Raw genomic sequence first — 14,020 nt, forward strand, 5'->3', positions numbered from 1 at the left:
TGGAGAGAAAGGATTAAATATGATTTATTAATATATTATGGGAATAATATATTAAAGGAGAAATCATATTGTTTAATTAATATTAGTCAAGAATTAATAAGAATTAAGTTTGTGACTAAAAGAGATTAATTAATCTTAAGGGACTGGAATTGTAATTATAAGATAATTGCAATTAGGCTATGGATTATCTTATATTATAAGGTTGGACGAATTCTATGGGGAAACCCATTAGAAATCGTCCAAGGCCTTAAGGAGAGGAATCCATGGGCTGCTTAGGGCTTAAGCAGTCAGATTAGGGTTTCCTAGTTTAAATCCCTAATAGCCTACATGTATATATAGGACCCTTAAGCCACAAAAACGAGGATAAGCTTTCTTCTAAGGTTTTGGATGGTTTTTGAGCAGCCTCCTTCTCTTCTCCTCTTCATCCTCTTGCTCTTGGTGTTTTTGAACCAATAGAGGAGTGCCATTTGTGACTCTAAGCTTTCTGAAGTCATTACAAGAAGGAATTGTGATTGTTATTGCTACATAACAATCAAGGTAATATCTTAAACACATAATTATATGTTAATGTCGATTATCATATGCTAGAATTAGGGTTTATAGTCTTGGATAAATTGCATGTACAATAGAGAAACCTATATCCAAGCATTAGGGTTTGTATGAGCACATAGGATGTTCTTATGACTAAAAACCATCAGTGGTATCAGAGCCTAGATTGGTTTCTATTGTATTGATGCTTTGTATGTTTGTTCAAGTTGCAAATTCGATTTTTGGCCAATCTGCCTGATGAACTCGGTGAGTCCCATTGTGGACTCGGCGAGTAGGCCCCTACTCGGCGAGTCCATGTGGGTACTCGGCGAGGTCGAGCGTCAGAAAGAGGGGATTTCGGGATTTCTTGCCGTTTTTCTCATGGATAATTGCCTTATCTGTTTTAGATCAATAAAATCCAATTTTATTCATATTTTTGAGTATATCCTTGATTAAACAAAAGATAATTACCAATTGATTAGATAATAACTTCCTTATATGATTAAAGTTGATTATTTGTATTAATTGGGTAACTTATTTTGCAAGAAATTGAAATTAGGTCAAATATAGATAATGATGAAATTAATTGTTTAATTTATATTATTTGTTATTTGATCCTTGTGTTATGAAAAGTTTCAATTTTCCCCTTTAGGTTTTATAGTATAAATTTAAACTCAAAAGTTTAGTTTTGAAATTTAAATAGTTGAAACCCAAATGTTTTGAAAAAAAGGTTTCAAAACTTGCCCTCAAGTTTTGGAATTTAAATTTTGATTAAAAAGTTTAATTTTGATGTATATTTAAATTCTAAACCCTAATGTTTTGAAATGTTTCAAAACTTATCCTCAAGTTTTTGAATTTAAATGTTGATTAAAAGTTAATTTAGAAATGTTAAATTCTAAAACCCTAGTATTGTTTTGAAAAGTTCAAATCACACCCTTATGGTTTTATTAATTAATTAAAGTGTATAATTAAAAGAGGTTTAATAAATCCATAAAAGTTTTGGTTTACAATTCAATTGAATTAAAAGTATAATTGTTAAATTTGACCACAAAGTATTTTAAAAGTGTAAAATACACCCTATACTATATATAACATTAAAAGTCTAAAATTATATATATGTATGAGTAAAAGTCAGTCTTACCGTTAGTAGGCCTCATTCACGATGCTGGTCTATAAGGGGTGTTTAAGGAAATTGCCTATAAAATGGAGATTGAATGGGTATCTACTCTTACCCACCACACTCTTGACTAGTGGAGGGTCGTTAGCCGAATGGGTAGGATAGGACAAAACCTTCCATTATAAGGATAATGAAGTACAAAAGTAACTAAATGTTTTACAAATTCCCAATCTTAGTTACTTAGGCAAAAGTGAATTGATGCAATTCCATGAAATTACATTTTATGCCCTTCCGAAGACGTTAGTGGAGCATGTGTGGTTTACCGGCACACTAAATGGTTCTAAGCAAAGGTAGCAAAGGGTGACTCAATGTTTGTCATAGTTCGGTGGAGCGTGTGTGGTTTACCGGCACATCGAATAGGTGACTGTAACATGTGAGGGCACCATGTAAGTTTGCATGGTTATTCACACCCGATTTGTGATCCTCGGCATCCCATTCACAAACAAGAGGGGCATATCGAGATTTAAACATGCCATTGAAAAGTTCAATGAATCTCAAAGGATCTAGGAGTTTCGTAGATTTAAAACTGAAATTTCTTTTTCGTTTTTCATGGTGGAAATTAGTGAATCATCATTCACTTACCATCAAATATTCTGCAACTAGATTACGACATCTCTTTTCTAGGTTGTAGCATATTGTGTTGGGTCCTAGCCTTAATATCTCATTTGGGTGATTTATTAAGGACTCAATCTATCAACTAACTTGAATTTATGTTTTCTCCCGTTTTGTAGATGTCAAAGTTCGACAACTATGGTCTTCCCAAATCCCGTGGAACAAGCATTCCACATGAAGATGATATTCCACGATTCGATCGAGGAACAAGAAATCATGCTTCACTTCCTCCTCCTCCTCCCGTAGTTCTACCTAACCCACAAGATCGAATAATTGAAAGGTTCAATGTCATTAAAGCCCTATTGGAAATGAAACATGAAGATGGTAAACCCGTGTGTGCCCACGTTCTAGGAATGAAATCACACATTGATAGGATGAGAATGTTGGGTGTGTCATTCCCGGATAAGTTGGTTGTGAACTGGGTTCTGCAGTCACTTCCCGGATCATATAATGAGTTCAAAAGAAAGTATTATACGATGGATCATGACGAAAGCCTCATTGACCTAACTTACATGCTCATTGCTGCTGAATCATAAATGATTTGGCAAAGCAATGGAGCGTATTTGTTGGGAGAGTCAACCAACCATGCTTCCGAGGAAGTTCTAAGAGAACCGACCTGCGTTTGCTGCCAAGAGAAAGGGCATTGGATACAAGTCTGCCCTAAGAGCCTGAAGAGTCCAGAAGATGGGAGAGTCATAGAGTATAGTTGTACTTCAGGTAAAATCCACTATCTAACTCGATTAAGTTCCTATTCGTTGCATCTTAATACATAATGTGATAAGATTACATTTGAATGTTTTGCAGGATCAATGAAAAGAGAGGAAGCTTGATGATAGAGCAAGATGAGTCTAATCACGAAGAAATGGATCTCGATTGCATGGATTCGAAGATTAGATTTTGAGCTTAGATAGAGTTGTTAGGAATATTTATTACATGGTTTTTCACTTGATTTTGCATTGTAAGAACAAATGTTTTCCGCTGCTTTTATAAATAAAATAAATTTTGTTTGACTCATTTATTTATTTCCTTGCAATGAAATCGTTATGAAAAATTGATGTTCGTATATTTACAACAAATGGATGTGATTCTTAATTATATTGTTTGTAGAAATGTCGAGAATTTACCAAATAGGGAAAGTTTCTCATCACCCAAGTTTCTATTGGATAGAGATTTGGAATCATACAACAAGAATTGTATGATGAATGAATAAACTTTCACATTTGGAAATTAGACTAATTCGTTGACAAAGTGTCAAGTGAAGGACTCGGAGATCAAGTACACAAGGTTATGTGTTGATCAAGTCCACCACAAGAGTAACAAACATATTCGTCATGATTTACTAAAGGTTTAGCAAATATGATTACACTTATGAGATTATGTGTAATACTGAATTGATTGTAAAAGGTTAAATCAATAAGCAGAATGAATAAGAAGAATCAAGTAGGCAGAAAGATAAAAGTTTCTCCATTCTAAGAAGAAGTTAGAGTACCTTTTACTCTTTATGATAGGTCTTAATGATTAAGAACCATATCTCAATTGATCCTCTAAGTAAGTCTTAGTACAATTGTATGTCTAAGAAGAGGAATCAAGAATTGAAGAAATGGTTAAATCAAGAAGTCAAATCATACTTAACTCCAAAACAAATCTTAGAGTTAAGATTGTGACATTGAGAAATAAGAAGGTTTATCACATTCATCAAATGAGGAAAGTTGTAATGACTTGGAAAAGACAAAGACCAACTAGGACCTATTTATGAAGTGTTTCGATAAAAACTACACTAACTCTTGAATATTTGTTTGTCAATAAATGTTTATTGACAAGAGAATCTTATATGTCAAGGAGTCAGTGGGAGTCTTAATGGTCTTGAAAGGTTTCAAGAACAAATCAAAATAAACCTTATCGATCATCACTAGCACACAAGTTGAGGTTTACAACCTATCGTGTTGACACTATCTTTGTTTCTATGCCATTCCAATTAAGTTAATTATGTATATGAGTTCTATGAGTTCTCATTTGAACAAATCAAAATAAACCTATCGTGTTGACACTATCTTTTTTATGAATAGATCAGATTCTATTAAGAATGAGTAGTGATATGGTAAGTATGGAAAGGTTTCCATATTGGGAGTTAGATATTGAGAATCTATGTCTAGATTAGAAACTTTATGCCAAAGGATGTTCAAAGAAATGTACTTTGAGTGAGAGACATCACATCTATGGAATTGTCTTGTAACAATTTCCGATAGAGAACTTTGTAATTCATTGTCAGTAGTCATTGTGACTTTAGTGCAATGGCATTACAAAAGGATCTTTCCATAAAATGTTAGAATCTAACATATTCTATAAGTGGCAAGAATTTGATATTCTTACACTTATGAAAAAGGATTCGGAGTTGTTAAATGAGTATGATTGGAAATGTGTTCATTTGATCTATTTCACAAAGTAAGAACAATAGGTAAACATTGTGTGCATGCTGAGAGCATAGGAAAAGTGTTATAATTCAAGTAAGAAGTTGATTACCCGAAACGACAAATAATGAGTAATCGATATGGTGATGAATAAAAGGTGTTTTATTTATACTCAATGGTTTGGGGCCATATGGGATTAGTATTATCCTTGTGTTTCACTTTGCATGTTTTGACTTCCTGAATAATTTAATTGGTTAAAAACAATCAAATTATTCAAACGGGCCACATTCGTTCATATGTTGGAAGTATATATGAATGAAGACTGTCGTGAATTGGTGTGTGGATTGTCTAAAGTGCATTAGACATAAGCAAATGTTTGCTGCAATGTTCATGAGTGCTTATGAATATGATTTGAGCATTGGATTAAACCCACGCTCACTTGGATCACTTCATGGATTTTTATCATGAGTGATTGGTGATACGATAACATCACCAAGATGTGTGAGTTGTACCTTGCGAGTCGGTTGCACATTGATAATATGTAAACGCACTAGTAACTTGGTGTTATAAAACATATTGTTATGTGTAATTCGGTGAGTGAGTGCAAGCGAGCGTTGAGTCAAAGTTTATCCGTTCCTTTTATCCAAATTAGGATAAAAGCGATATCTTTAGGCCCCTCGATGATTTAGTGATGACAAACGTAAATGCTCGGCCGAGCTAGGGCTAATTTGATTTGTTCAACTAGTCGGTCGTCATAAATCGGAAGTCGAGAAATAGTACAGAAAGAATGATTTGAAATCATTTCTCATACGATATCTAGAGTGGAGGAATATATGATCCCTTATCTAAAGGACACGCATATCTGATAGGATCAGAGTTGACAGTGGCTTTGGAAAGCTACGATTGCATATCAGGATCTGAAGTCATACACGGAATAGTTATTATGCTTATTCAAGTGGGAGACTGTTGAATTAGTGTCTAAGTCCATAACTATTTTGGTATATACTTGACCCGATGGTGCATGGTCCTTTTGAGTTGCCTTCACCAAAGCAACTTGATAGGATGAATTATGGAGAGAAATGATTAGATATGATTTATTAATATATTATGGGAATAATATATTAAAGGAGAAATCATATTGTTTAATTAATATTAGTCAAGAATTAATAAGAATTAAGTTTATGACTAAAAGAGATTAATTAAACTTAAGGGACTGGAATTGTAATTATAAGATAATTGCAATTAGGCTATGGATTATGTTATATTATAAGGTTAGGCGAATTCTATGGGGAAACCCATTAGAAATCGTCCAAGGCCTAAAGGAGAGGAATCCATGGGCTGCTTAGGGCTTAAGCAGTCAGATTAGGGTTTCCTAGTTTAAATCCCTAATAGCCTACATGTATATATAGGCCCCTTAAGCCCCAAAAACATGGATAAGCTTTCTTCTAGGGTTTTGGATGGTTTCTGGGTAGCCTCCTTCTCTTCTCCTCTTCATCCTCTTGCTCTTGGTGTTTGTGAACCAGTAAAGGAGTGACATTTGTGACTCTAAGCTTTCTAAAGTCATTACAAGAAGGAATTGTGATTGTTATTGCTACATAACAATCAAGGTAATATCTTAAACACATAATTATATGTTAATCTCGATTATCATATGCTAGAATTAGGGTTTATAGTCTTGGATAAATTGCATATACAATAGAGAAACCTAGATCCAAGCATTAGGGTTTGTATGAGCACATAGGATGTTCTTATGACTAAAAACCATTAAAAATGATCATTTTACTCCTAGTCAAAGTCAAAGTCAACACTTTCTCAAAGTCAAAGTCAACGCTTCGAGGTGACTCAACTCACCAAGTTGCTCCATCAACTCGCCAAGTTCTATAAACCAAAACCCTGAAATCGCGATCCAACTCATCAATTGACCCCCTGACTCGCCGAGTTCCCTAGCTACTCATAGGCGTGATTATCCGAATCAACTCATGGAGTCATGTCACAGACTCATCGAGTTCTACCTTAAACTGGATCAAGACATCACGACTCAATTCATCAAGTTCCCCTATGGACTCGACGAGTCCCATATAATGTTTGGTCCATCTTAACATATTAAGCCTCTACTCTCCAGATTAAAGCTCCATACTCCTTCTACTTACTGGAAATGCCCTTTCAAGGGTAAAGTTTCCATCTTTACTCGCTATTATTCCTTCTTAATGGGTTTAGCTAACACCCTAGTTCTTTAGGACATAGATCTTCATCCAAAATCCAAAATACTTCATACCCAAGCATGAAAACCGAGATCTGGGTCCTCAACACCAAGTGAACACGTAAAGTCTCAGGCTTTCCTTCCATGAATTGCCTTTTGGGTCTTAAAAGGACCTAACAACAGTTTAAATCTTGCATGGGCTCCCATGGTCATAAATTTTGCACCTTTATGCCATGTAACCCCTTTTAGATCCTAGATCTGAAAGGTAAGCCACTTGGGACATTCATTTCCCAAGGACTAAGCCTCTTGGACCAAAACCTTCATAAAGTGAAAGAAAGAGATCTATCAAGCTACTAAGAAAGTTTGACACTTTCTTATCAGAAAATGAAGAGGATGGAAAGAAGTGTCTAGATCTACTATCTTCTCCTTTAATCCTCTAGCTCCTTCTTCTTCCTCAAGCTTCAAAAATACACCAAGATCACTCAAAATGGCTCACAAGCTCACACTAAGCTTTAGGGTTTCGTGGATTAGGGTTTGGGAATTGGAGGCTGGAAATGAGGCCATAAGGTGGGGGTTAAGATGCTTTAATAGGGTGTAAAACCCCGAATCTAGGGTTTCCCAAAGCTAGACCAACGTGTCGAGTTGGTCCTCCCCAACTCGTCGAGTAGGTTTCTTAACCCTCCTCCCAAAAACTTATTTCTACTCATCGAGTTGTCACCTTGGACTCGACGAGTAGACCTTCAATTTGCATAATATCTTTCCTTAATTAGCCTTCTGGTTTCCGGGTGTTACGTGAACCCATTCATTGAAGTTGTATGTATTGAATGTTAGTGTTTCATTAAGTCATTTAAAGAGAAATGATAATTTATGGTTATAAGGGTGGATTTTATATCTACAAAATTTTACCAAAATTCATTTAGTATTTTCAATATTTAATCTTTTATAATTAATACCCTTTTTAGTTTCCAAAAACATTAATTATCAAAGTCTATGATCCAAGTTGCAAACAAATAAATGGTTAGGTATCCTTTATCCCATCCATTTAAATTCAACCCATTAGATATCAAATATCAGTTATATCTTGCTATATAATTCTTAGATTTATGGTATCTCTAAAAACAAATTTAATTAGGCATGTTTGATCTCATCTATGCCTCGGAACTCTCTTGCTTAGGTATCATTTATCACAAAACATTTTCGTTCAAATCGTCCAATTTGAAAACCTTGCGTAATCGGCCTATAACTTCGTTATAGAAATTGCGAAAACACACCGGCATCAAAACATAACACCAGGCGGTTAGGTAACCTTTATCCCACTAGTGCATACAAAAGACATACAAGTGTTCTTTAAAAAGGATTACATAGATTTGAGGTTTGTAAGGGGTTTTTGATGTTTTAATAATTGTAGATTAAAAAACATGTTATATTATGGTTATTGCATGCATTCAAAAAACCATGGTATACTTTAAAAAAAACTTATTTCATTTTAAAATCACATTTTTAACAATCTTCTATATATAAAACCCGATGTTATATAATTAACACGATCAAAGTTATAAATTAATAACTAGTATTAAGTTATATCGTTTGAGCGCTTTAGAGCATTTGGAAATCTTTTAATAAAACTTCCATTTATAAAATAAGGTTTGGAGTTTGATAAGGTTTCTCTATTTTAAACTTATAAAATTTTAATCCCGAAATTTTACCAGTTACTAGTTTTAATGATAAAACTTTTTTTATTGAAAAACTATTTTTAGCATCTTATGTTGAAAGGTAAATTTCATTAAAACCAAACTAATTGTGATGTTTATTTATGTTCAAATATTATTTTGCATTTGAAAAACAAATTTATCAACCATAACATAATAATAATAACATAAACATAAAACAACACAAGCATGCTTAACAATTATAACATATGTGCATAAACCAAGGTATTAACTAGTAATCATTTTGTGAGCCATCACAAAATTATTCCATTCCTAAAGGGATATAAGGAATCTTTATCTTGTAAAGTCTTCATGTATTCCCACTTTCTTCAACACCTTTGAAGCAAGTTTATAAAAATAATTTTATAAAGTTTTGAGAAACTTTAATAAAATCAGGTTTATAAACTATTGATCTTCAAAATTACCACCATCTTCATTCTTGTTACACTTTTATAAAAATAAACTATTTCTAAAACTAATCTATTACTTAAAAAATTAACAAAATAAAATTATCTATTTAATTATTACATACCATATGAATAACTAAATAATTACAACCATTTTAAATAAATCAACACATATAACATCACAATGGTCAATGGCTAGTGATATTTGCAAAATTAGTCATATGTTTAGCATACATTTTTATTCATTTTTAGCTAATTATGTGCATAATGTGGACAAAAGGTACTTAATAAATACCGAACCCTTATCCGAATGGGTGTTGTACTCGCCGAGTACCCCTGTTTGGTGATTTATAAATACCGAACCCTTATCCGAATGGAAAAGACTTCTGGCGTTTTGGGAGCTGCATCTGCGAAAAAAGAACCCTTTGAAGAGCTGAGAAACCCTAACCTTCAATCCTTTTAAGAATCAAGGCAATTTAGGTTATACATTCCACTTAATCTTAGGAATTAAGCATGTCTAGCCTAGTTAAATTTGTTTTTTAGTTTGTTTTTACTGTGACTATGAACTAAATTCATTTTGTTTCTGTTGGGGAAGACCAAGTTACTCCTATGGTTTAATTATTACTTTTTGATTGATTATTTATTGGTGATCTTATTAAATTAATTTTGTTAAAGAACCTTATGCATTAACCACAACTATTTTCTATTAATCGGAAGGCAATTAAGCTGCATGAACATCTCTTAGTTGTTAACCTCATATGTTTATGTGAACACTTTATCATACGCCTAGGAATAATGAATATGAAACTAGGATTAATTAGAGAATAGGTAAATTAATGTGTGAACTTGTTTGAGAAACCAACAAACAAGAGGTTAATTGAAACACCAACTTGATTAACCAATTACAAATCTTATTTAATAAAAATAATTGAACTAGGGAATATATTAGTTTAAACAATTGGCCACTACTTGAATTGATTAATTGTCTAAGGGTTAGGAGTAATGAACATGAACCTAACCACTATAGTTGGTAACCAATAACAATTGATTTATCATATAAATAACCATAGGAGTGAATTGGTTGAACCTAAACAGAAACCCATTATTAAATTTGGTGACTTTGTTATGTGTCTTAATTGTTTAGTTAATTAAGTGCTTAAGTGGTGTGTTTAAGTTTCTAGTCTTGTAAAACTAGAGAAAAACCCTTTTACTTTTATTACTTGCTTAGTTAAAATTAGTTATTAGATTAATTTCCGTTCCCTGAGTTTGACACCCTACTTATACAACTATACCACTAAAAGACAGGTTCACTGCCTTTGTGTTCTTAATTTGTCAACTAAAAGTAGGGTTAAAACTAGTTCGTTTCACACACATCAAGTTTTTGGCGCCGTTTCCGGGGAACGGTTCAAAAAAAAAATTAATCTAATTCCTAATTTTTTCGATCCTTTGTGTGAGTTTACTGGCACAAAGTTAATTTATTGTAGTTTAATAGTTAGTAGTTAGGTTTTAGAATTTGTTTTAGTTTTTATATTTAGCTTAGTTTGTTTTTAAAATTGAACTGCTACTTGGCGAGTGCATTCGCACCTACTCGGCGAGTAGGGTATTATTTTTCATTTAATTTTCCTTTTTTCAGTTACATTTTTTTGTTCTTTTTATGTTTTTATCTTGTTTTATTTCAGGAATTTCATGACCAGAGGATCAAACACTCCGATGGTACCCCCGTTTGAAGATCCGGAATCCGCATTGAGAAAGAACAAAGGAAAGGACATGGAGAGCTCGTATACACCTAAGAAGTCACCTTTGTCCAAATTGAAGAATGTTTTTGGGAAGTAAAAGAGTAGCAAAGCAGGTGTATCCAACGCATCTTTAGCACACGAATACCCGATCAAGGAAGACACTGAGTATGACACCGTGGAGGAAGAAGAACCTACATACGGGCACAACTCCGATTTCGGCGACGAGTTAGTTCTTACCATGGCTAACATTGATGAAATCCCCATGGGAGAATGGAAGAAAAGGATCCGCGATGACACCGGCCCGGGACTTGTGCAACCTGCAATTCCCGCTACTGCTACGTTCGAGCTAAAGGGCCACATACTCGTTCAGCTAAAGGAAATTTCTTTCTATGGAAAAGACCACGAAGATGCCTATAAGCATTTAGATGAAGTCAATGATGTAGCTGATTACTTTAATGTTCCAAATGTGCCTTGCGAGACTCAGCTACTTCGCATGATCCCAGTGACATTCAAAGGGGCTGCAAAAGACTGGCTCAAGTCACTTCCCCTCGGGTCAGTCACCACATGTGCCAAGATGAAAGAAGAATTTATTGATCACTTTTGCCCACCTTCCAAAATAGCCAAGTTGAAGAAGGCCATTGCTAACTTTGAACAACAAGTTGGAGAGTCGCTATATGAAGCTTGGGAGAGGTACAAGAGCCTGCTAAGAAATTGCCCGCACCATGACCTTAATAGCCAACAAGAAGTCTCCATCTTGTATGATGGAGTCAATGTCACAACCAGGCAATTACTTGACTCGCAAGGCCCGCTCACAAATGAGCCACCCCCGGTGATCAATGAATTGATTGAAGAATTCTCTAAGCATTCTAGAGAAAACTGTAATCCAAGAAATGATGTTACTAGGGGAGCTGCATATGCAGGTACTGAAGACTTGTCCGCGGTCATGGCTATGCTAAAAACCATGGATAGGAGGATGGATAAAATGGATCAAACGATCCTTGCTATTTGGGTGGGTTGTGAAAATTGTAATGGACCTCATCTTACTAGAGACTGCAACTTGGATGAAAATGGAAACAAAAAGGTGCAAGTATGTTACTCAAGTGGGGACCGATATGATGAAGATTGGCGAAAACCAAAGAAAGAGTGGCTCCCTTATGAAGAGTACAAGAAGGCTAAAGAGGAGAAGTACAAGCAAAAAGGAAGAGGTTTTTACCAAAAGGAGGAGCCGGCACAAGAAAGAAAACCAAATTTGGAAGAGATGCTTACCAAATTTGTAGCTGCTTCAGAAAAGAGACAGTGATCATGATGCTGCAATTCAAGAAACAAGAACCATGCTTAGAAACCAGCAAGCATCTATCGACAACATAGAAACGCAGCTAGGGCAACTTGCTCAACAAATCAACCAAAGATCACCGGGCGAACTTCCTAGTAAAACCGAAAATAACCCACGAAGCGCGCACATAAATATAGTCACAACAAGAAGTGGGAAGATAATCACTCCTCTGGCCCCTATTCAGAATGAAGCACCCAAAGAATCACAGAGGGAGGATGAAGAAATTCAAGACCAAAATCAAAATCTTCATGGAACAGAGCCTACTCGCCGAGTCCAGAATATGGACTCGGCGAGTCCACTGCCAAACTCGAAAGAACAGATCCCTGAAAATCCCTACCAGCCTCCATTACCATACCCAGCCCAAGCTAAGAGAGAGAAGCAGGAAGAGAAGTATCAGAAGTTTCTTGATCATATCAAAGCTCTTCAAATCAACATACCCTTCATCGAAGCTGTAGCACAAATGCCAAAATATGCAAAATTCCTTAAAGAACTTCTCACAAATAGAAGGAAGATGGAGGAAGTGAAAAAGGTAGTTCTTAATGAAAACTGCTCAGCTGCCATGCTAAATAAGCTACCAAAGAAGAAGGGTGACCCGGGGAGCTTAACTTTGCCTTGCCAATTTAGTAACTTGGCTACCATTCATGCTTTAGCCGATTCGGGAGCAAGTGTTAACCTCATGCCATATTCATTCTTCAAGAAGTTGGATCTCCCGGAACCAAGGCCAATTCGTATGGCAATTCACTTAGAAAACAAGACAGTCACTTTTCCAAGAGCCATATGTGAAGACATATTGGTCAAGGTGGACAAGTTTGTATTTCCCGCAGATTTCATAATTCTAGATATGGAGGCGGATCCCCGAGTCCCGAACATCCTCGGAAGACCCTTCCTCAACACTGCAAGTGCTATAGTATACATGAGGGACTCGAAGCTTACTTTGCGGGTAGGAGATGATTCAATCACTTTTGGGGTTGATCAAGCTATGAAGTATGCAAGGAGTAGTGATGACATGGCATTCTCAACTGACATGCTTGATGAATTAATGGAGGAATGCAAAAGTGAAGATTCCAACAAGTCCACAATTTTTGATGAAGAATTTGATGCTGAAAAAACTTAATGGAGATAGAGAGGCTGCTGGAGGAAGCTGGGTCTGAAGAATTGATGAAACAATCTGACAGTTCAACTCGCCGAGTAGGGTCGAGCTACTCACCGAGTCCATGCTTAAAGAAAATGGAATTTGTGAATTCAGCTGCCAACTCGCCGAGTCCCTTACTTGCACTCGGCGAGTACAACCAACAGAACCCAAAAACCAAGCTCAAAACGTTACCAGAACATTTGGAGTATGCTTTCCTTGAAGATGGCCATCAAAAGCCAGTTATCAAAGCCTCTGACCTTTCCAAATCTAAAAAGGAAGAACTAGTTCAAGTTTTGAAGAAGCAAAAGCAGGCCATAGCATGGAGCATTACCGACATCAAGGGAATAAGCCCCTCTTATTGTTCTCACAAGATTAATCTGGAAGAAGGAGCAAAGCCGATTGTACAGCACCAAAGACGATTAAACTCAAATATGCAAGAAGTGGTCAAGCTTTTTGATGCGGGGATTATATATTCCATTTCCGACAGTCCGTGGGTGATTGCGGTCCAAGTGGTACCCAAGATAGGAGGGATGAAGGTCATAACCAACAAAAAGAATAAGCTTATTCCACCACGAACGGTAACCGGTTGGAGAGTGTGCATCAATTATCGAAAGCTAAGCGATGCCACTCGTAAAGACCATTTCCCTTACCTTTTATTGATCAAATGTTAGAAATATTATCAGGCCATAGTTATTATTGCTTTCTAGACGGATTTTCGGGTTAATTCCAAATACCCATAGACCCAATGAACTAAGAAAATACCACATTTACTTTCCCA

General features: G+C 35.5%; 1 protein-coding gene and 1 non-coding gene across 2 annotated transcripts; one reads left to right on the forward strand and one right to left on the reverse strand.

The window, feature by feature from the left end:
* Window positions 1-11,399: 11,399 nt before the first annotated feature.
* On the reverse strand, window positions 11,400-11,506 carry LOC145013557 (small nucleolar RNA R71). Its single transcript, XR_013665109.1, has one exon. It is a non-coding gene; the product is annotated as a small nucleolar RNA R71 (small nucleolar RNA).
* Window positions 11,507-12,390: 884 nt separating this feature from the next.
* On the forward strand, window positions 12,391-13,224 carry LOC145009889 (uncharacterized). Its single transcript, XM_078968514.1, has one exon. The coding sequence runs from the start codon at window positions 12,391-12,393 to the stop codon at window positions 13,222-13,224; it is 834 nt and encodes a 277-aa protein (XP_078824640.1).
* The last annotated feature ends 796 nt before the right edge of the window (window positions 13,225-14,020 follow it).

Source organism: Lactuca saligna, chromosome 8, assembly GCF_052625555.1.
Source record: "Lactuca saligna cultivar CGN05327 chromosome 8, ASM5262555v1, whole genome shotgun sequence".
Lineage (NCBI taxonomy): Eukaryota > Viridiplantae > Streptophyta > Magnoliopsida > Asterales > Asteraceae > Lactuca > Lactuca saligna.